The 24,168-nt window shown below is 39.5% G+C and overlaps 1 protein-coding gene across 13 annotated transcripts in view; it reads right to left on the bottom strand.

Moving 5' to 3' along the window:
* The window catches only part of ANK3 (ankyrin 3), a 344,913-nt gene that overhangs the window by 132,860 nt on the left and 187,885 nt on the right, over positions 1 to 24,168 (bottom strand). For 12 of the 13 annotated variants that reach the window (XM_040702299.2, XM_040702301.2, XM_040702300.2 and 9 more), the window contains 6 exons: positions 12,424 to 12,525; positions 11,839 to 11,937; positions 11,372 to 11,470; positions 6,815 to 6,913; positions 3,492 to 3,677; positions 1,628 to 1,726 (listed from right to left, as the gene is read on the bottom strand). In XM_040702299.2, the coding sequence (XP_040558233.1) occupies positions 1,628 to 1,726; positions 3,492 to 3,677; positions 6,815 to 6,913; positions 11,372 to 11,470; positions 11,839 to 11,937; positions 12,424 to 12,525 (684 nt within the window). Of the gene's footprint in view, positions 1 to 1,627; positions 1,727 to 2,918; positions 2,943 to 3,491; positions 3,678 to 6,814; positions 6,914 to 11,371; positions 11,471 to 11,838; positions 11,938 to 12,423; positions 12,526 to 24,168 lie in introns of all 13 variants that reach the window. The other variant, XM_025151500.3, reaches the window with a different exon arrangement.

Raw genomic sequence — 24,168 nt, 5'->3', positions numbered from 1 at the left:
GCAGAGAATAGCTTGAGAGCAGCCCTCAGGAGAAGGATTTGGGAGTGTCAGTTGATGAAAGATTCAAAATGAGCCAGCAATATGCACTTGCAGCCCAGAAAGCCAACCTACCCTGGATACGGTCAAGGGAGGTGATTTTGCCCTTCTGCTCTGTTCTCATGAGACCACACCTGGAGTACTGTGTGCATTTCTGGAACCTCCAACACAAGAAGGATAAGGAATTCTTGAAGCAAGTCCGGAGAAGGTCCACAAAGATGATCAGAGGGCTGGAGCACCTTCCCTATGGGGACAGGCTGAGAGAGCTGGGGCTCTTCAGCCTAAAGAAGAGCAGGATCCGAGGGGGACCTTATAGCAGCTTTCCAGTACCTGAAGGGGACTAGAGGAAAGCTGGGGAGGGACATTTTTGAGGAAAGACATTGACAGAACGAGGGGAAACGGCTTTAAACTGAAAGAGGGCAGATTTAGACTAGATATTAGGAAGAAATTCTTTACTATGAGGGTGGCGAGACACTGGAACAGGTTGCCCAGCAAGGTTGTGAATGCCCCCTCCCTGGAAGTGTTCAAGGCCAGGCTGGATGGGGCTTTGAGCAACCTGGTCTACAGGGAAGAGTCCCTGCCTATAATAGGGGGGTAGGAACTAGATGATCTTAGAGGCCCTTTCCAACCCAAACCATTCTATGATTCTATGATATTATCTAATGTAAAAGAAAAAACTACGTTTTACTTTTGCTATACGACAAAATACTCTTAAGAGTAGAACGATACCCTTTCCATTGCAAAAGCAATATGCACAACACATACTCAAAACCTTCACAAAGAAACTGTTGAATATAACAGTTCAGTCCTGTCTAATCACAGATATGATGCCAAATAACTTCCCTCATATATACCATCTTCAATACTGTTGGTTTTTTCCACCCCACTTTAATTGAAAGGCTGCTCAGCAGCAGACATGGGGGATGTTTCAGAAACCCAAACCACATTCATCCTGCCTTTGTCTCCTTTTCCATTTACCTGAGGAACTATCCTGCTATTCCTCTGACTTTGGATCAGAGCTTAAGGGATCAGGAGGGTTATTTCACCCACTTCAGCATGGCTTCTGCTATAAGGCTCAAATCTTCAACTCCCCTCCATTTCTATACCTCACCTCATCTTCTACTTGTCTTTTTTCTCTTTATGCATCATCTGACACTTACATATGCAGTGAAGGCACAGCTGCTTTATTCACCAGCAACACTTTTCCTTCCTGTTAACTGGAAACACTGCATATTCCGGGCAATTCAACAGGGACAGCATTCCTGCCATATGTTAAAGGTACAGGTGGAAAGAGTCTCCTCACCAAACAGCCTGCCTTTCACAACATTAACTATGAAAATAGCAGCTTTTTTTTTTTTTTTTTTTTTTTTTTTTTTTTTTTTAATTAAAACAGAGGTTTTCAAGAGTGAGCACTAAAGTTCAGGTTCAGCAGCATGGACACCTCCCCCCCCCTTTACACTTTAAGGTAACAAAACAAGCTGTCAGGCCAGGCCTCTCCACTAGCAAGCACAATGCACATTTCCACACGTTGTGGAAAAAAGCTTCCAAGTGCTGATTAAGTAAACTAGACTGACTATGATTCTATTCTTACCCTTGCAGTGAAGTCCACAGCAGCTCCTCGATTTAACAGCAATGTAGCTACATTGATATTTCCATAGTGAGCAGCTATGTGAAGGGGTGTGAACCCACTCTGGAAAAACAAACAAACAAACAACATATATATTAATATCAAAATTTGTAGCACATCGTTGACTAAAGCTAATAACAGGAGTGTGCTGCAAGTCACCATTCCAAATCTGTACTAGTTTTCACTCACTAACAATTATTTACTCACTCTGACAGTCTAAAGAAAATCATACTGCTGTGCAGGAGGGAAAATTAAATTAGCATAATTATTCTAGAAGATGAGAACTAAGATAAAACTTTTAGATATTTCAGAAAAAAACAGCAGCAAAACATGTGACTATTAAAGCAGTGATCTGTCTTTTATAATACAGTAATTTCAAATGTCTACTTGTTACTGGCATTATATCAGACTTGCAAGCCAAATTTCTTAGAGATTCTTTGGAGAAGTTCAGATACAAGTCATTTGATGATACTTGCTAACTGTTTTTATAAATTCAAAGTAGATGCAAATGAAAACAACATCAAAGACCGTTTTAAATGATTAATATGGATTTTTTTTTTTCCAAGAGTTAGAACCATGAAGATCAGTCTCCCACTGAGGGCAATCACACTGGGTTAATGTTCAGACACCACAATTTATCAACCTAATTAGAAGATTCCTTACTGATAACATCACTTCAGCAAGTTATTTTCATATTTAAGTAGTTTTACTTCTTTTTAAAATAATGCTAAAAACATGCAGCAATTCCATCAGTCCTGCAAAGTATGAAACCTTATGGGAACTAGATGCGTTTCTAAATTGTTAGCAAGCCATGCTAGCTGCCACTGTCTTGCTTCAGGAGTTTTGCAGATTTAAAAATCACAGATCACTCTATTTGCTGACACCATCAAGGTAAGTGTCATGCAGAAGCCTGAAATCAGTCCTGGATGCACAACACAACAGGGTTGTCTGCAGCTCTTGACACATCTGGTAAATGTCTACTCCGTGAGAATCCCTGAAAACTCCATCTTACATAATATCGCTCTTTTATGATGGCAATCAGCACCCAAGAACACTTACTCTCATTTTTAAACCCTAGTTTCAGCTGCAGAAAGCCCTGGTATCTAAACTACAGTGTTCTCTGGCACATGCTACTTCATTTCATCTAAAGCAGGTATCTATCCTATAGAAGGCAATGCAACAAGGAGGAGGAAAATATGATGCAGCAGCACTAAGTCATGGAGGAGTGATGATGCATATATATATTTATATATACCTCTGTTGTTCTATTCACCATCATCTAGGTTAACACATTTGGAAGCAAAGAGGGGGAAAAAATGAACGGTTAGTTCACCACTGGTGATATGGATGCAAAAAGCTTCATGATTGCTACGTGGCATGGCAGCTCAGACGACAGCACAACTGGCACAAAGAAAGCTTGACTGAATGGAAGCTGAATGATTGAGAATTTTGAGCTTTAATTGTTACATGTTTATCAGAGTTCTTAAAGAGGCAATTTCACAAACAGCTAATCAAATGACTTAATTGTATGGTCTCTCTAGCAGACCACCTCAACAGTGGCTTCCATTTTCAAGAGAATGACTGTAGCAATATTTTGCTTTTATTTTCCATTTGCAAAGTATCTACAAGAGAAGTTAACCCTGATTCAAACAAAAAGGGAGTGAGGAAAAAGAAGAGGCAAGGGAAGCTAATGAAACAATACTTTTAGTCACAAGCTATAGGAGAAAGTTACGTGCAACTCATAAGCCAAACACTTTAATAAAGGGAGATCTTCACTGGACACAAGACGTGCTCAGCACTTAACAGCATCAAACCCCTTACAACTGACCTTTGACTCCACATCAGCATTGTGGTCATTCTGCAGGAGCAGAGCCGCTGCCTTCGTATCATCCTTCCGAGCAGCGATGTGAAGAGCAGGAAGACGGACTTTTCCTTTTGTATCATTTTCAAGCAACAGTGAAACCACCTGGTCATGACCTTGCTGTAAAGCTACTGCCAAAGGTGTGAAACCGTCCTGCAACATACAACAAGGCTGCTCAGTGCTTATTCCAAAATTTCCAGGGGGCGAAAATTGGAAGCGAAGAGATCTCATCACAGGTGACAGTAAAATTATAAAACACATGCAAACAAAACTGACTTGGAAAAAAAAACAACTACGCACTTTACACACTTTACTATACCCATAAATGTGTGCATTAGTATATAGAAATACAAAAAGCTGGTATTACTTAAAAGTTACAAGTGGTAATGATGTTTCCATAGCAAATTATCATCCTTCCTCCCCAAGGCTACCAGTTATAACATATATTTCCATTTCAATATTAAATTTCATCTCAACACTCTCAAATATTATTTTAAATCCATATTTAAATATCTGTATATAATTAAACAGTAAGTATCAATAATACATTTCATTAATATTTGAAAAACAATGCACGTTCTTCCAGTATACCAACTGCTTTACTGCAACTCCAAAGTATAGAAGTGATATATAATCCTCTCTTATGAACAGAAGTGATTTCCTTTCAGACTAGTAAATGACAAACCAAACAAATGAGGAAGGAGAAGACCTGAAAAGCAGAAGACTTTTGTTTAACAGATTTTAGAGTGAATCCCTCAAACACAGGAAAAGTACAGTCTGAGGTGGCTTTATAATTGTATTTTTATGGATTTTTAGAAGTCTGAAAAATGAGTTATTATTTAGAATCACTTTTATCCAATATAATACCACAAATCACTCAAAAATCATAATGCAAATTATAGTACATAGGGCATTCATTTGACTATTACTTCTAACACTTGATCTGCATGTTCAGAGCTTTTATTAGTAAACCTCATTACAGGGTGGTAGGTTAACACATTCTATCATTTTTTAACTACTTCTGTCATAATCAAACTGTATGTTTGTGTAAGCGTGAAGCAGAAGCACAGCAATAAACATAGAAGTATGCCAATCCCTACAATGCCAGAAGCGCAGAGTTCAAACATGAACTTTTTAGCTTTTGGATGAAGAAATGATGTTTTAAATAGGAATCTCTTGTCTGCCTGCCAAAACAAAGAGAACTTAATCTTAAAAGAACAAGGGGAAGAAAAGAAAGACAGAGGCAGACAGCATCTTTGCAAAAAAAAAAAAAAAAAAAAAAATTGAGGAAAAGATTGAAGAAAACTCACTGAAATTCCTTGGCTCCTAACAAGTTGTTTATCAAGGAGGTGCAGGTTGTTCAGTTTATTTTTCCTTTGTTGTTGAATGATTTTTTTTTTTTTTAAACCTGCTGAACCCAGCCTTTCTCTTGGCATGATGCTCACCCTCTTGTAGAGGCAGGGCAGGGCTGTGGTCCCAGGGATGCTCCAGCAGGCAGGGACATTGTATGAAAAATGCTGTGCAGCTTTGAAGGCCAAAACAGCCACAAATATCCCCACCAGAGGGCTCTGGCAATATAGCTACACTGTACCTGCAGAAATGGAGGCCTGGAGGGAGCTTGAGAGAGACAGCGCACGCACGGTGACCTGGAGATGTTTGCTTCCCTCTCCTCGCAGCCAATGGCAGTGGCACTGCCAGCTGCTTCTTAGAGACAAGTGCCTTAACTATCACCAACATCTTTTCTCAACAGACTTTGTCTTCTGGTAAAAATGCTGCTAACAACAAGGAAAAAAAAAATACTAGGAATACATTTTCCCCCTTCCTTAGGGAAAAGTGAGTGGACAAATGGGAGCACTTCATTTCAACACCAAAATAGCTGCTATATCCTATACTCCAGTTTCCTAACTCTGATGAGGACCGCCCACGGATTCCGTTTGTGCAGAGATCACTGTACCATGGCCAAGAAACTGTAACCAAGAATATTAGCAATGACAAGAACGCATTTCCACCACGTGCTATCTGAAATTACCGACCCACAAAAAGCAATTGCAAGTATCTTGATGTCAGTAGTATAATTAGCAACTACACTTTAAAACATAAAGCAAAGCCCACTCTAGGAAAAAGAAACACAAAAACTAAGAATGATTTAAAGACAGAATGTGGCTCTACTTTAATTTATATTAAAACACCTTTGCTGAAGAGTTATTATTAATGAATAATTAGTTAAGTAGTATTAGTTAAGTAGTAACTGTCTAATAACAAAGGGTTTTGAAATTAAATTTTCATATAAAAACTTTAACCCAGAGAAAACAAAAAAGCACCCCTAAGCAACTATCACAAAGTAGTAAGGCAATAAAGGCAACGTTGTTTTGTAGACTGAATCTTCAAAGGAATTACACATGGATATCAGGCTTAGTTGGACAAAACTCAGCCTAAACTGACATAAAAAGCTCAAGAGATAAAGTGTATAAGAATCAGAAGCAAGTACTTGTGCACAATTCTACATAATTCCATTTTCAGAAAATCAGACTTTTTTTTAAATTAAAAAAATACTTTAAAAAAAAAATTTTTAAACAGATGGAATGCAGTACTATTGAAATGCTATTTAAGACTATTTTTAGGACTATTAACATGTCTGCTATTCTTATAATCACTCTGAATATTTTTTTCCAACTTTCCCCACTGAGTTACAATTACTTTTTAAAACTAGAAATAAAAACTGTTGTTTGAGAACGATCACAGAACACTTTCAAGGATAGATCTTCCATCATTCTGCCAGCTTGCAATTATCACTGCAAGTCCAGACAGAATAATTGCATGCTGCAGAGAAGGTATCAACTCGGCAATAAATGCAGCTCAGAAAATACTCCAAGCACTTAGTAACCCTGGGTTTTCCCTGGTATCCCAGAGCTGGCTCTGCAGCATAAACTGTTCTTGCTTTCTAGTTGCCCTCTATATTAGTCAGTACTTTTAATGAAGGCACAGAGAACTTTTATATCATGCACACAGCTTCTCTGAGCACTTAACCTGAAAGATTACCAGTAATGACTAAGAACATGTCTATTTTTAGAACTGTTTCTAGTTAAAGTCTTTTTTTATTATTTTAGAAATGGCAAGAGGTTTAAATTGCTGAAAAGTCAATAACTCAATATTCATTAGCACATTTCACAGAGAGAATTTTTTCTGCTCTTTAATTTTGTACTTAAAAGACAGGCTTGGTGTAAGCTGGCAAGGGTTATTACTGGAGTGCATTATATTTTCTTCATGAACTGAAAAACTCAAACTTTTACCTCTGTGGCAAGGCTCTGACTGGCACCATTGTCGAGAAGAAACTTAACAACCTCCAGGTGGTTTTCTTGGGCTGCCATATACAGAGGAGTGAAACCATTCTGAAACAGGGAAACAGGAGTGTAAACACTTCACAAACATTTTAAACATAGCAAAGATCTGCCAAACTCAGGTAGATTAGCAGGAAAACAAACAAACTGCATGCTCACTTACTAGTTAGTGACATGATCACCCTTGATTTAACTGAAGATAGGAAAAGGGTAATTATTACTTTAAAAGACACAATAGAATCTTTCAGTTGATCAGAAAGTTACTACAGTTAAGCAAGAATAGTTCCTTTTACGTCTACTGTGAAGTCAAACTAAAAGTCAGTTTGAACAAACCATTTCGTAGAGAAAAGTTCTGACTCCTGATAAATGCAACTGCAGCTCAAAATACAAAACGGGACAGGCAAATGCAACACACATCCATAGAGACAGCAAGGGCAATGACTCTTAAGAATAATTTTTTCTCTCCTCCCCATTACCTTTCACTTCTCATTCACTTGCGCCTCCTATTTATGGCTTGTATCTCCTCAAAGAGCTGCCTGTAGAATACAGGCACTGTATCCTTGTGGTCACTGAGCTACTTCATATTTCAGGCATCAGGAGATCTCGGGATGACTGATTCTCAGCAGTTCAAGACAAAGGTTTATCAGTGTTTCTGACCACATTAGAGCATTTCTCAAATTATGCTCAAGTGAGTGATTTCAATCAATGCAATACTAGCATTAGAGGCTGAAACGCTTAACTCTTTCTCTTGCAAGTGCTTTCCACTTACAGTCAATGCTTTTATCTTTGCCTTAACTGCACACGGGCCACAGCCTTTCAGGAATTGGATTTCCAGGGTTTAATTTTTCTCTACAGTCCTATGCATTTCTGAAATTCAGAGCTTTGACATAACTCATAAAACCAAAACAGCAAAATGAAATCATACTTGTTCTGGTTTAAAGGTGCTTCAGAAAGAATTCATGAAGTTGCTGCTTTGCACCTGAAATTGCTAGGCTTTCATATAGCACTGCATGTTCCTCAGTGCAACAGTCAGGAACCAATGGATAAATTCAGTTTACAGTAACAACTTGCATCATCCGTACAATATTGACTAAACAGTTTGGTAGAGGTGAAACGACTAAAGTAGAACTAGCAATAAAAACAATCAATTCCTTTCTCCTGTGATTTATGATATATTTTGTTTACTCTTCATGCTCCAGCATTATCCTTTTTGTCAGTTGCAATGGTGCCAAGTAGCTCTTCTCTTCAAGTGCTCCCTTCCTAAGACCCCCCAGACTTCTTGCCTGGCTACACAGCACTCACACTGAAGAAAATGAAGACCAGCACAGTGCTCACACCGGAACTTGGTGTTTCTTGTTCAAACCCTGAAGATATGCTGTCGTACAGTTAAAACAGGAAAAGGCTGAGCTGGAGTGGCACGAATAAAGAAGAGCCAACAGAAACCAAGGAGTGCATTTTAACATTTCTAGAAACCACTCTCCTTTGTATCTAGGCCCTTTTGAGAATGGGGAGAACAATTTGAAAATCTTAAACACATCAAGTAGACCTACTGCAAAAACAACACAGAAGCTCAGTGTTACCCTGAACATGAAAAACCACCACAGACAGCTTCTGGGTTTGCTGCACCATTACGTCAATGAAGCAATTTCATTGGCAAAAAACAGAACCAAATTCTGGTGTACTGCATTTCATAAACCCTTCATCCCATTCTGTGAGAGCCAATGAAGTAAAAGGAATACAACAGGAGATAAGGGCTAGTTAAAAATAACAGGTATAACAGAAGAGGCTAACATCAGGCTTCAATAATGAGGAGGTCAGGAAGTGCGTGCACGTGACTGGATCTAGCTGAGACCGTGTCAACACCCTCAGGGCTGCAACATGGTTAGGGCAAACATTTCAGCAGGGCAGAAGGAACACGGGAATAACTCAGCAGTGCAGCTACAGAGGACACTGATGTAGCGGCACGAAACCAAGGGAGACAACCAGAGGTGGGTGGAGACAACTCTGGCCATATAGTTACATCATTAGTATCAAGACATTAACATTCTGAAGGGATGAAGGGAAATCACTTGCAGCAGTGAATGATGGCTAAGTTATATTAGCCATGGTGAAAATGGCTGCGAGACATTTGATCGTCACAGCAATGAGGCAGTGTTGTATGGCACACATCCAACCAGGATGCACAGGATAGTGCAGGTTACCCAGGGCCCAGCATTTAGACTTCACTGGCAGCAGAGGCAAACAGGAGTTCAGAAAAAATGACATTTGGAGAGGAAATGGCATGTGGATGCTTGATCCAAGAGGAACTTTACAATCGGGAAGACACTGAGCAGCTGTGAAGCCACATGTTTACAAGGATCACACAGGCTGCAGGGTCTGTTGCTGTTCCGGTATTTGGGTAATTTGGTCTCAATTCAGCAAAGCACACTACAAGCATGAAGGGTATGCTGAAGTTCTACCAGAGGCAAAGCAATATGTCAGTGCTCCCACCAGAAATGAGATCTAACACTTTAGCTACTGCACAGTTAAAATTTGGCTTAATGGTAAAAAAAAAAAAAAAAAAAAAAAAAAAAAAAAAAAAAGAAAAAGAACCCATAAGGTGCTCACTGAGGTATCTGATATGTCACATTACAGATTATTTTTATAGTGAATAGCGGAGTCTGGCATTTTTTCCCTATAATCTCATGGCACGCTCAATGTCTATTTACTAACTCAGCTGGAAATTAAGATTAATTTTCTTAAGTTTGAAACATTTGTACTTAGAAAACAAGCAGGAAATACTTCAATACTTCCTGATTATTAGTTTCAGGAAATAATAGGTGGCATTTCTCTGAACTTTTAAACTGTTTTAAACTGTTAAAGTTATTGTAGGGCATTCATAATCTTTTCCCCCACACTCTGCTTTTTCATTTCCCTTAAAATAAGAAGTAGAATTGACAAGACTCCAATTTTATTTATTTTTTTATTTTTTGGAAGGACAGGAAGATTTGATTAAAGACTTAACCTTCCTAATGCTAGTGCTTTGAGAAGGGTTGAGCTGTTACCTTCAAGTGAAGAGGAAATAAAGTCATGCTCACATAAAACAGGGTCAGTATTGAAAAAAACCAACTACAACAACAAAAAAAAACTACTTTGGGGGGGGTGTCTCTCTGTGGGTACATAAAAATCAGCAGAATGTTATTACAAGCTTTAGAAAAGTTTAAGTTACGCTCAGAGCCACAAATAAAGCTGCTCCCGGGACAGTTAACAGGGAGCTCCAGGGATCACAGGGGCCTCCTCAGGAAGACTGATCCCAGTTGGAATGCCACACTCCCAGGTATTGGTGTAGAATGGCCAATATACATCAGAGGTCAAATGGCAAAGAAAATCCATTATTCTCACATTACCAACATTAGGGTAACATGTGGCAAAACCTTAGGGTATACAGACAATGCTGTTATATAAGGTGTTTACAATCCTGGATTATTTTTAGTTTCAGGGCTGAATACACAAGTTCTAAATCACAATCAGAAAAGATCCTTTTCTCCAACAGGAAAATCAATGGAAATGTTTCTGCTTTGTTTTACAACCTAACAAACTTAGAAAATTCTAATTGAAACTATTACAGCTATTTTACTCTTTACGTTCAAATTCTGTTGCACCTGGGTTTCCTTTTCTTCCCAAACATTGTCTATCACGTCCAAACCTTCATAGTATGGAAGAATAGGAATACCGGGCCAGATGACAATACTACCTACTAATCTGATCTTCTTTCTCTGACACTCACCCATGAGCAGGGAGAACATGAACAGGACAGGACCTGTGACATAGCCACCTCTCGTTTCCAACAGTCAATGGTTTACACATTTTTTAAGCCAGAGTGTTTTCCTGTTTCTTTCTGCTTTTCTTTTAACACCAACATTGTTTTTCTTTTTTTTTCAGATTTCCTGTACTTTCCTATACTTAGTAAATGTTCTTTCAAAGGACGTCACTGAACTTAAAAGCTCTGCGTATGCTTGTGGTATCTACTCATACAAGGAAAGGGGAAGGTCTCAATTAAGCCTCGGACACTAAATCACACGAAACAAGATCTCTGTCATTTGAAAAAGTTCTCTCCCACTCTCTGGTTTTATCAGTATCTCTTCTGTCTCTGAAACAATTAGCAGCTCATAGGACACATTGGAGGGCAGATCTAAAGCTGAAGGGTAAATGCTTTGCTGTGCTGCACGTTAAAGAACCATACAAGTATATTCCAAACACCCCCGGATGTGGCTCTGCTTTCTTCAGCTCCAGGGGTGTGCGTCTGTGTGTCTCCTGGTCAGCTTAGAATAGAGATGTTATTTCTAAGCTTTTTCTGCTGGTGAATGAGGTTGGCAATTCAGAGTTAATACTGACTTTATCAAACCTGATTTTCAAGGGCCAGCATTAATACTATGAATCTACCAAACATACTAACATCAGAAAGGGAGAAAGATTTTATCATCAGCAATGTTCTTCAAAGTCCCAAATGAGAAACTAATATTACTTTACCTGAGACTGTGCATTGACATTGGCTCTATTCGTAACCAACACTTTGACAACTTCCGCTTGCCCAGCCAGGGATGCTATGTGCAATGCTGTGTTTCCTTTCTGAAATAAGAAACAGCAATATTTGACAAGAGTACAGAACTTGACCTTGAATACACAACAATACTATCAGGAACGCAGTCCACTTTAAAATACAATATTTCCTGAAATATTCTTAGTGGTTACTTCCAATGGGTAAGTTACTATAGAAAAGATAGAAAGAAACCTACAATTTTTTGAGTAAATCACATTCCTAGTAATCTCTGGCATTCACTACAACCCAGCAGGTTCCTATTAACAATACTTGAGACCACTTAACCAGTGGAAAATAAGTAATTATTGCTGCAGTAATGTCTGCAATTAGTTGGCTGACATCTTACGTCCATGGCATCAGGGGGGGCCAAGAGAACAATCACATGGGCCTGACTGACCTTTGTCGCTGCGTCCACACTGGCACCTCGCTGTATCAGTTCAGAGACAACTTCTACGTGCCCTTCTTTGGAAGCGAGATGGAGTGCATTCAACCCATTCTGATTTAAAACAAAAAACAAAAAGGAAAACAAAGAAATACAACTTAAAAGACTGGCATAGCTTTTCCACTGTAGCAAATAACACATCAGGAGCTGAAAAAATCACGTCCCAGTGAGAGGACTGCTTCCAAAAATTATTCTTATGTGAACCTTATAACAAATAAATTGCAAGAAAAGAGTATGAACTGAGTTATGATATACTAGCTCTGGGGTCTACTAGCTCTATCTCATACTAGCAATATGTGCTGCCCAAGACATGATCTAACACAAATGGAATGAAAGATAATGTTAAATAGCATAATGTTCTCCAAGTGGAATTGAAATGATGTCTTGGTAAGGGGTAAAAGTTTGAATTGGGTAAGATATGCAAACACGACTCATCTGAAATCAAACACGTTATTGCTAACACTAAGTGCAAATATATAGATAGATTCAAGAAAGGAGAGAGGCGTTTATCCAGAAAATTTGATCAGAATATTTTTCAACCTGATTAGAAATGTTGATGTCCACTCCACTTTTTAAGTAGTCAAGAGCCTTTTCCAAGTTGCCAGCTCGAGCAGCTCTCAAGTAACTTGCATTTGTGTCCGACTAGAAGAAAGAAGGAAAAATTCTGTTAGAAATTACAGCATTATGTAAAAATATATCCTCTTGACAAAGAAGTTACTAATGATGCAATGTATTATGCATACATTTAAGTAGATAAGAACAGATCTCAAAATGCCTTATCAAATATGGGTCAAACCCTGCCCTCCTTGCTTAAGATTAAACTCCCTCTGGTGTAAGTAGGCTGTCTGCTTGACAAGGCAGCACAAGGGCTTCACAAATACATGGCAATTATGCAGCAGTGACCAACATGCAAGGCTGTAGCCAAGGACACATCTGGTACCCAGCCAAACATGGTGAGACACGGGACAGGACTCCAAGGAAACCGTCCCACTCTTTCCAAGAGAGCCACATCACATTCAATGTCAAAATGAACAGACTGGACCGCTACTGCGAGATCTCACATGACAGACTAAAAAGCAAAATACTCTGTGTTGAAGGACTGGACCACTTGAATGAAAAACATAGTTCTAGAAGTGGAGGCACGTAACAGTGATTGTTTTGTTTCCCCCATTCTCCCTCATTTTACGGCACATTTTATTTACAGTATTTGTCCACATTTCAGTGATCAGAAATCCCTAGGCACAACACCATTATTTCTTTACAGAATTTTAATTATTTTTCAGATCTTCCTTTAAAGATGGTCTTTCACATTTTCTTTATTGTGACTTCAGCTTAAACATCAGGATGGCAGAAAGGATGGTTAAGTCATGAAAGAGATCTCTGAAAGCAATTCCCATCCCCCAGAGGGTTTTAACAAGTTATGCAAATATCCACCAAGGATGATAATGCTGATCCTGCCTTGGAGCAAGTGGAATGAACTGGGTTAGCTTTCAGGAGGGACAAATCTTTGATTTAATCGGCACCACAGCTTCCCCTGCCATTCTGGGAAGTTAACACATGTTTTTGTGTCCTCTTCTCCAGGAACTGTCACAGTTTTTTCTCAGTATCATTTTTTTGGCAGGCTTGCATCACTACAGCTTTAAGTGTTTTAAGTCCTTTAAGGTTCTAAAAGTGTGGTAGTTATCTTCATAGCAAAAAAATAAAAGCAGCAATGGCTGAGATAAATGTAATACATTGTGGCCCCAATGTTCAGTTACCCATCCAGCCTAGATTCATTGTTTTCATCCTCCATTTTCTAGATTTGCTATAGACTTCTGTCAATTAATCTGCTGTAAATTGGATGTTCTGTTCAAGCACTGCCTCCAAGTCCATTTGAAGTTACTTTTTTTGTATAGGATGAAGCAATCTTGGGCATAATGACAGCAAAATGGCAAGCTACTTGAAGATTGCTTTCCTCTTTGTAGTAGTACAAGCTGCAAGGCTATTTCACTAATGCTTTCAGCACAAGAAGCTCTCTCTCAAAGGGAGAATTATTACTTATGGACTCTTCATTTTCTTCTGTGTTTTGTGCACATAGCATTATGCTTCCAATGGTAAGTTACTGGTTTATAACCTTCTTTGCTCTAAATCATTATTTCCCAAGTACGCCACACTGATCACTACAAATCAATTTCTGTGATGTGCTTCCAACAAAACAGCCCTCCAACACCAATGTTTAATTAGGCTCTATGAAAAGCAAGATGCTGCTACAAGCTGCACGGTCAGAACTGTAAAGACTATGGGGAAAAATAGCTGCCTGGAGAGGGGCAAGAAAACAATCTCATTGGGAAGATCATCTGAACTGTGCAATGCAGATTATTACAGGAGACAGGTCATTTTCTCAGTGCTTAGCAACAGCAGCCACTGGGGTAAAAACCAGGTCAGCATTTTATCAGCATTACCAAAGGTATGAGGGAGAGCTTAATAGACTGGGAGCCTTTTTTGTCACAGCGTAATGGCATGTCTGTTTGGCACAGTCAGCAGGTGGACGATAATTAACATCAGCTGTTTACAGCTGCTTCTGGGTGGGGAAGGATGCATCAGAGAGTCTTGCTTTGGAAGATCAGTTCCAGCCAGTCACACCAATTCACATGAGACAAGAAACACTGCTAACACTCAGACACATCTGAACCTTTCTTTCTGCTCAAAAAAATGCAGGCAGGGGGAGAGAAAGCAGAAAGAAGCAATGATAAATAGCTAACATTCATGTTAACAGCAAATGGCTGTTGCACTGTACAGGGCAGCAATGCCCATGTCTTTTAAGGACTTCTCCTAATGGTAAGAAGAGTTAGGCTATACTCCCAGTGTGGGAACGTAAAAATGTTTCAAATAAGCTATAAGCTCAGGTGCTGCTAAGTGATGCACAAATCTATTCCCGAAAGCCCTCAAACAAACAGAATGCCTTCCTTTGCCAATCACCACTCAAAACATTAGTTTTTTGCTCAAATTGTCCAGCAACACAAGCACCACCAGCAGCCAGGTCTCCCAGGAGGTAGGAGAGCAGGCCAGTGACACAGAGCCGTGCTCAGGGGCAGCCTGGGCTCTTGCCACCCAGTGCCTTGCTGCAGGAGGGCAGCAGCAGGGAAAAGCAGCACAGGCATGCAGAGAAAACTTGGGAGCATCTAGAGAAACCGACCCCCGCTACATGCTGGGAACAACTCAAATCACCCACACCTCAGCCTGTCTAAGGAGGCACTCCCAGTTTCTGCACTGTTGATTTCAAGTTACTCGAACATTATGTGAACTCGTGTGCGAGACTGTACGAGCTGCCTTAGCAGCCAGGTGTAACACATCCCTGTGGGCCAAAAAAGGGAAACCTGTTTTTCCTGACCTTAGCTAAAGCCCCCAAGTCCTCAGGCTGGGGAAAAATTCACAATTTCTAGGACACCAAACATAGAAATTTGGAGATTTTCACAGACGGGACAACATACTGTAGTTGTACAACTAAGCAAAAGTTCAGTCAGGCTTCTGAGATTCTCTCCATCCGTTATGGTCTCAGCCATAAGCAGAAACAAGCTATAATATCAGAGAGAAAAGCGAGCCAGCATTCTTTTCATTCAACATCAATTCCAGCCTCCCTAAAAGTAGCATTGCCAGCTTCCAGTTTCCCTATGACTAAGGTATTATTTCAGAACAGTCTTACAAGTTTTTTCTACCTTGCAAAACGACTTCAATACCCTTGTTTTAAAGGCATCTCATTTCCAAAGACCAGAAGAACCAACAAACCATAAGCAACTTGGAGCATAGGGGTCAGTCACCTCCTCTCCAAATCAAGTAAGCAAGTAAACAAAACCAGTTTTAACAAAATTGTTTGGTGACTGCAATCAACAGCTCGTGGGGACAGTCTCCAGAGCATCCAAAGCGATCTCTTGCATAAGACAAAATGATTTTCTGTTCCAGAGTACAATAATAAGGTTTAAATTCCTAATCTGCTCCAAGACTTGGGGCTTCTAAGTGGTGTCTACTGTTGACTGCAGACAGGAGAAATGCATTTTATAGCTTACAGTCACTTCTCAGTATTAAGTTCCAACATCCTTTCAACCAAGCCATACCCAGAAAAGTTTCAAGTAAAACCAGATGCAAGAAGAACACAGTCAGCTACAACTGACATTCTTCTCAATGTAGAAGCCAAAGCAAACCAATCAAATCTCATCCTTCCCCAAACCCAGGGCAAACAAACCTATCGTAGAGAACGGCAGTTCGCTTTCTCTGTTTACTTATTACAGCTCATCACAAATAATCACCTAGATTTCTAATGAAAAAAGCTTTTTTTTTTTTAACACAGAATCTATTTCTAATATTATCTTAATAATCATGTTCTAATATTATCCTAATAACAATAATGTAGAGGGGCACAGTGCACCTGAACTACCACTGCCATGATTCTCAGAACAGAATCTTAAAGAAATTGATCAAAAACATCAAACCAGAACACTGATATTTCTGAGTCCAACCTTACATTTCTATTTAAAGCTTAAATTCAATTTTTAAGATTACCTTTTATTTTTCAAATACCACAATTAAGTGGAGAAGTGCCATTTCCAATTGGCGTTGTTTTGTTTAAAACAAAATACTCTTGGAGTTTACGACAAAGCCTGCAATTGCCACTGTACTGCATAGGCAGGAACAGCATCAGAGCGGAAGCTCAAATCACTGAAGGACTTGAGAGTTCAAACAAGCCTAACAATAATGTCAGTAATTATTTATCTGGACTGCCATCATGCCTAGGAGCCTGTGTTAAAGACTGGAAAATGATCAGTTTTGTTTAAATGTACATTAAATAACACAGAAGAGGAACAAAAAAAGGGGTCTTAGGTTTCCAGGTCTCCCCCAGGACACCCATGCAGGTAAGTGCTCCCTAGGGGGGTGGTCACTGCTCTGAAACAGCCAACTTTATGTCCCCACACTAACTGGCATCTGAAAGACAAGCCCCACACGGGCAGCATGTCTATAGGACATTTCCTCAACGGACCTAAAAAAAAACAACTTTTTTTTCTTTTTTAATTTCCAATTTTAATTACTTAAATCTCAATATTCCTGAGAGAGGTATTCTGTATGTTAGCAATCTATTCTGATTCCCCCTCCCCACTTCTTTTTTGTAATCAATCCCAACAGGAAATGAAGATGAAAATGAGCTTTTGATTCTACACTGTCTTGACAAATATCAAGAGAACAACAGACATGGGACATACATCAAAACAGCCCAAACATCAGATGTTCTTGCACTCAGCCACAAAGACTGCAGCCCTTCTTGTTGTGCATTTGACACAGCCTTCCACAGCTCTGTTGTGTTCCCTTATGGATGTTGCCTTTTCAATCTTTAAACCCAGGCCTAAATTAAAATCACAAATCTTACAAGTGTTTTAATTTTTGGAGACGTACACCTCAGATGCTGTGCACAGTGCTTTGTTCTGGAATGGCAATCAGACGGTATTTCATTAATAGCAGATTTATGAGAGTACCAGCACGGTAACACTTTTTCCCCCCTGTTGTATTTCTCTGGAAGAAAAAGGAACTACTTCTGCTTTTAAGAAATGCATAAATGCAGACTGGCTAATGAACAGAGCTTTTAAGCAGTGCATATTTTTAATTTTGTGTATTCTTCCACATACCACAGAGTAAGAATTCAACCCTACTGCAAAGCATGCTGACAAACTAGCAGGATGCGGGTGGCCTGCAGCCCAGAGCAGGTTCCCCATCCTGGAGCTCATTTTAGCAATTCTCATCCCAGGGCTGTCTCTGGGCTGAGCTGAGGCTGGACAAGGTGTGCAGGCAGCAGTGCTGTGTTTCCTAGCTCTTCTTTACCCTAAGGTCCTCTAGTCCTGGTGACATACAGCTGTAAAGCCTGAGACTATGTCCCTGTTCTGAAGAGCAGCTATACGTGTTGAAAATACTTGTGTTAATAGGAAAAACTAAGTTTTAAATCAGTTGGATATTACCTTAAGCTTCCACTTTAAACTAGAAAATGTTGATGCTGACTCACACTAGCTAATAAATATTCAGTATCTTTTTTGCCAAGAGCTCCCGGAGAAATAAGAGGCTATTTATCGTGAGTAAAGACAAAATCTGTTAGCAAATGTTACATCGACTGTCAGCCCAGTCTCAGGCTGGGCTTTTCCATGGGACTAGAGAGAGTTATTCCATTTAGTGGACCCCCACGACTATTATTTTCAACGTGCATAACCCCTCTCCCATACTGATGGTATTTTTATTACTGCTCATCTCTTTTCCCTTTGTGTTCTGCTTACAGTGGCTTCTTTTTCAGATTAAAAATCCAGTCTTTTTTTCCATGTTGAGAGCAGGGTTTTGTTTTTCACTCCATCTTTAACAGTAGCTGTTGTGAAGGGAAACCCCCAGCAGGTTCCCATTGTGCCAGAGCAGGATGCATTCTGGCTTGAGTCCCAACTAAAAGATGCTAACCATGCCTAACATTTGTTGTGTGGGGAGGCAATGACCTCATTTTAAGTGAGGAACTTACGTTACTTCCATTTGGAAACATGCTCAGTAAAACTAGTCCTGCAGCAGCATGAGATGACCTGAGAAAACAGATGATACAATTTCCACTTATTTTGATAAGAGTGGGCTTACTGAAACTGATAGATTTTTTTCTTTGCTGCAAGGTCCAGCAAGGCCCTGATGAGTATGAAGCATACACTGCAAACAAGGTCCTCAGCATATATTAAAATTTTGTTCTTATGTTAATTAAGAACTTTTATTCAGGCAAATATGTTACACTCAATTGGACAAGGATGAAATTTTATTTCAGTTAAATTGTACTGGCCAGTTAACAGCAATGACTGAACCAAGAGACATAAACAGGCCATGTGATCTTCTACAGGAGATTATTCACCCATTCTCCCTACTACCTCATAACTATATACGCATGAGAAAATTTCACTTGTATCTTCTTCAACAGAAAGGAGGTTGGTTGGACTGGATGATAAAATGCTGCTCTCTGTGCAAACAGCTACAGCTTTATGTACCACACTGCCATACATGTTTTCTTTTGATAAGAACGTGACAGCCTGGGGCCAACTGCTATCTGCAGTTCTGCTTTTAATTATCCTTCAGAGAGATGCTCTTGGGATCCCAGCCCTAAATACAACCACAGGGCAAGAGGAAACGCTTTTTTCCTACTGCCTGACAATTCAAAGGATACATCCTTTGGCTAAGAAAAGCTACCTTCTTTGAATTTGACTGCCGAATGAGAAATCATGTCACTGTTGTCAAATACCAAACAAATCCCTCTACTTGTTTGCCCCATCATGCAACTTAAGCATCAGCTTTCTTTGATCGTATTATTGTACTGCACACGATAAATTAGCCAAAATATTTTACTATTTACTATGTTCCCATAACCAATCCTATTCTAGCTATATAACTATGATCTGATTTCCATAAGATAAAAAAAATAGAGTTTTCAGGCTGCGTGAAACCCTTCTTCTTGGTCAGACTACAATATCTCATTCCTGCCACAACTGTATCTGACTCCATAACCAACTGTACTTGCAACAACAGTCTCCACCTCTGAGCAACAGTCAATTTAACAAGGTGGTAGAGAGAATAAAATTTTTACTCACAGTTGCACACATTTAAGTCCTAAGTGGAGCTTAAAAGGTGAACTTAAGATTCAGCTCCTAGCTTCTAGAAATCTTCAATCAAAACATAAAAACATCCAAGAAAAAGAAGTCTCTTTCCCTGTTGGACCATAAGACAAAATAAGGCTGACACAAAGATTTAGTACACATCAATGTCAAGATCACTTGCAAAATCCTAGCTGTCTCTGCCAAATGCTGAATCTGTGCTCAGTTACCACTGGAAATGAGCCCCCTGTGTGGGAGCAGGTGACTGAAAAGGATCCAGACCCAGAGACATTCAGGTTGGTGCACACAACGAAATTTCACAGTTTCCGGTTCATGACCACCTCTAGCAGTATCTAGAGGTCTAGAGTGAGTGGTTTGTGTGTAATGACAAATAGCTCCTGTAAAACTGCACCTCTAACGCACCCCTCCTACTGCACTAGTTGCTTAGACTTTATGCATGTGGTCTTCTCCAGCAGACACTAAATCTAGCCAGTGATGAGACTAATACAGCCCCAACTGTCTTTAAATGCCTTAATGACTGTCTCCTAAGGGAACTCAAACACAGGATGGAAATGGAAAGTAGCTGTTATACTTTTCAGTTTCTGCAAAGAGCAAAGTGTGTAATTTCCAAGTCACAAGAGACATACAGACTAAGATGGGAAACACTTGCCCAACATCCCCATTACATGAATGTTACATTCAAATGTTATACATGTTGAAAATCTCCCTCAAGATATCGTCTCCTTGTTACCTGTCACCACAATTACTTGTCATCACTGATATTCAACAAATTCAGAACAATTTACCTGGAGTTCTAGCAAAATCAATGTCTGAAAGCCCAACAGAAAGCACTTGAACTGCATCGAAAGAATCTCATAAGGCCTGTGTTTGGACAGCAGGCAAAGGTCCATGTAACTCAATATCTTCACTGCCACTGTATAGATGAAGTTTTGAGACTTTGAAACATAGTTTTTATGTGTCAGCTTCCTCTAAAGAATTTATGAAAAGCATTTACAAGCATGCATGTGCTAAATTAATAGCACATCAGAAAATCCAAATTTTTAAGGACTACAAATCAATGTACATCTGCATAAAAAACCATACACAAATGTCTTTTAATGAGAAGATGGAGATGCTTTCAGTACTGACTTTTCAGCTGTCAGACTGCCCTGCATTAAAATACAAACTTGAATGACAAAGTCAATTGGGACACACTGTTCAAGAGCACAAAACCAGAGTAATCGCTATTTTCACCAGTGAATCCCTGTGCTGCATTGGGAGTGAGCAAACAGCCAAAGAATCCTGCTCTTTGTGATCAACTCAGATATGTCAATGAAAAGCATCCAGTATAGTTAAGGGCAAAAAGATTTCTGCATCTAAAATTCAAGATTTATTCTTTAGTCTGACAGCTTCAGCTTCTGAAAGTTTGTTCCAAACTCTGAAAAGCAACTCCTGGGTCTGTAATGACTCATCTCTTACTCTCTGAAGTTTTGTTATCATGCACTTACAAGTATAAAATAAAATCACTGACTTTCATAACTGCTACTGCAGTCACAAAGAGCTAGAGAAGAGCTGGATGTGCTTGGAGGGTTTCTTCTTATGTTTATATTCACCTCAGATAACAACTCATAAGACAAGGTAGCTGAGATGCCATTGATCTACTCTTTGCTATTTTTTCTCTCTCAGAAACTGAGTACCCAGTGAGCATGGAAGGAATTTCAGCACATCCTAGGCTCAAATTTAAAGCCATTTCCACACCAAAGTCACGTTGTTCAGATAACAGAGGCATGAGTTGGTCTACCTTGTGTTCTCTGTGTGCACCTGATTTTACAATCAAGATCAAGAAAGGTGAGGAAAAAAACAATCAGCAATCCTCTTCAAAACATTTTTAAAGTGCACTTATTTGTAATTTCAGACACACCCCTCTGAAGTTAATGGAAAAAAACCTGAGTATGAGCCTAAGTCAGGTAATATTGCTAATTCTAAGGAGAGATTTTATTCACTTAAAATGAGTTCTCTGCAAAAATACTATGTAAATATGCTTCAGTCAGTTGTAGTGACGTGGAAGTTACTGGTAATTAAACAGAGCAAGCTATATGCATAACACAACTATTCCCTAAACTATTCCATTATAACACTGTAGTAAATGAGCTTTATAAACTGTAAACAGGTTACCTAACCTCTTCTGTAGCTAGACAAGCTATTAAGAGCTTTTCTAGGAGCTGGAAGTTTCCTGCTCTGTTTCTCTCTTTCCATTTCATGCTCACTTTTGACTGTATCCTTCATTCAAAACAAAAATAATTCTGCCTTGGAAGTTAGGAGGCATTTGAATGGCTACTTGCAAAGCCTATCTACTATGGTTTAAAAGCTTTGATAGTCTGCTCAGGATTCTCATAGGATTCACAAACCTCTACTGGTTTCTGAGTGCCAACAACCATTAGAGGTTTGCCAGTAGGGGTTATAACCTCAGAAGCAAAGAATCTCTTCCAATTTACACACCTCAATACCTTGTTAAGGAGTCTTTGGTTGGAAAACCCCCATGTGCTCCACATGACAGAATCAGAAGGATCAGAGGGAGTTATCTAAAAAGCTTTCAGGTACTAAGAGGGCTTCTGGGGCAAGATTTGCAACACAGCACATCAACTGTGTTAACAGTCAGTTCTGTAGGGCTGGTTAGAAGCATCACGTGAGCTTTGTAACAGCAGTCTACCTTAGCAGAGCTTGTAGCGCTTCTCAGAACAGTCTATCCTGACACCTCTTTGTAGATTCACTGTGAAATATATACGGCCTAGGCCAACGAGATGCAATCAGTGGAACCACTAAAGCTAGGAATCCACTGCAGATTTGAAGGTGCCATTTCTGCACGGTCGCTTTGCAGTAGCAGAACTGAACCAGCATGATTCTGCCCTTCAAAGCCATTATGCACTAAAGGTTTGGAGTCCTTTAGGAGAACGCCAATGACCTGAACATCAAAGGAAGTGCTTCAAGATTTTTGACAAAAATAAAAGTAACAGAACTGCCTGAACATTTTACTTCTCCTTAACCTTATGAGTTTGTTATCACTTGAGAATCAGCGCTGTTTATATATTTGGAAAATAATATTGTTTAATCAAAGTAATTGTATCTCCCGAACGAGTAAACAATTTTCAAACTGGGCTAAAAAGCTTTCCTCTCAGTATTTTAATAAGCATAAATTTAGAATTAGCTTTTACTTATAGCATTAAAGTGAAGAGTAGCTTATTATATGCTTACAGAAATAGGCTATGGCCAACTGCTATCTACCAGCCCTATAGGAATTTCCTCTACCATTTGATGAGAGAATAAGCCATCGGTATGCAGTGTTAATTAACAATATTGCTTCTGAACAGCAAATCTACAAGATAAACAAGTAATGACGTAGATCACATTTCTCCCTTACACCTAAAACACACATGACAACCTATAGGAGATCTATATATACATGGAATGAGAATTAGAATCTACTATAAGCATCGCCACCAGAACACTTGCAAATATATTCTGCACCCCTTCTCCATAGCTGAACTCCATTTCTAACAGCTACTACACCTTCAACGGGCAAGCAGTCCATATACTAATGGAAGCAACAGTTTCTAAGCCCAAAACCCCATAAAGCAATGGCAACGGTGCCGTGCTGCAGCACAGCTGCAGACCACACAATGTCGGCCCATGGCTCAAGGGCTGCAGCATTTCCCTTCGCTCTGTTTTGCAAGCTGTGACACACCAACCGTCAGGGTTGCACTGAGGGCTGTACTGCTGAGGTTCATATAAAGCATCAGAAAAAAGGTTTATTATCAGACGTTTGATAATACTGTGTGAAAAGACAGAAGAGCGTAAATAATATCTGCAGGACTGAAAAACAGAAGAGTTTAATCAAGTGCCATAAAATATCAGAATCTAATAAAACCTTCTCCTATGAGAGAGTCGTTTCACAAAGAAAAACCCTGGAATAAATGTTGTCTTATTTTTTTAATTCCTGGTGGCAATGAATTTTCAGACAAGGGGAGTATCACCAGAAAATGCCCAGCATTTCCAAGATAGATTTCAGCAGGGAACAACAACCCAGTTCTCTGTTGCCAGGAGGTGAACCAAACCGTACATACTTAAGAGAATTCACTACAGCATTATTCCTGAGCACAAAGCTGTTGCTGACATGGAAATTAGCTAATAAACTGCTGGGTGCTATCATCATTAATGTTTCCAGCTACAGAAAATACTGCCACTGACTGATGTTTCCAGAAAACTTGGCACTCATCAGTATTAATAACAGGATACCACACTTTCTCGGGAACCTGTATTTTAGTTCTCCAGCAAAGCTGCATCAACAGTGGTTGCTGTAACTTCGTGCTCTTTAACTGCCGTGAATAACTCAATCCAGGCCAGTTCCCAGGGCACAGGGATGCCATTTCACAGCAGCTTACTCACAGCAGGAATTTTTAAAGCACACAGGGAGCACCTTGGAGGTCACTGGGACTACCCCAGAGAGTAAGAGCGATCCGGGTGCCTCCTTACAGGTCACTACCAGCACAGTAGTAGCATGCTCCTTTTTCAGTTTAACTGACCTATGCGTTATCAGTAAAGCAGCTGCGTTATTTGACAAAATACCCATTAAAAATGTACTTAACACTGGGCTTTTTATTGTTAC

The sequence above is a fragment of the Gallus gallus genome, chromosome 6 (assembly GCF_016699485.2).
Source record: "Gallus gallus isolate bGalGal1 chromosome 6, bGalGal1.mat.broiler.GRCg7b, whole genome shotgun sequence".
Lineage (NCBI taxonomy): Eukaryota > Metazoa > Chordata > Aves > Galliformes > Phasianidae > Gallus > Gallus gallus.
Note: the sequence above shows the minus strand (reverse complement) of the source record. Positions and strands in the feature narration are given on the sequence as shown.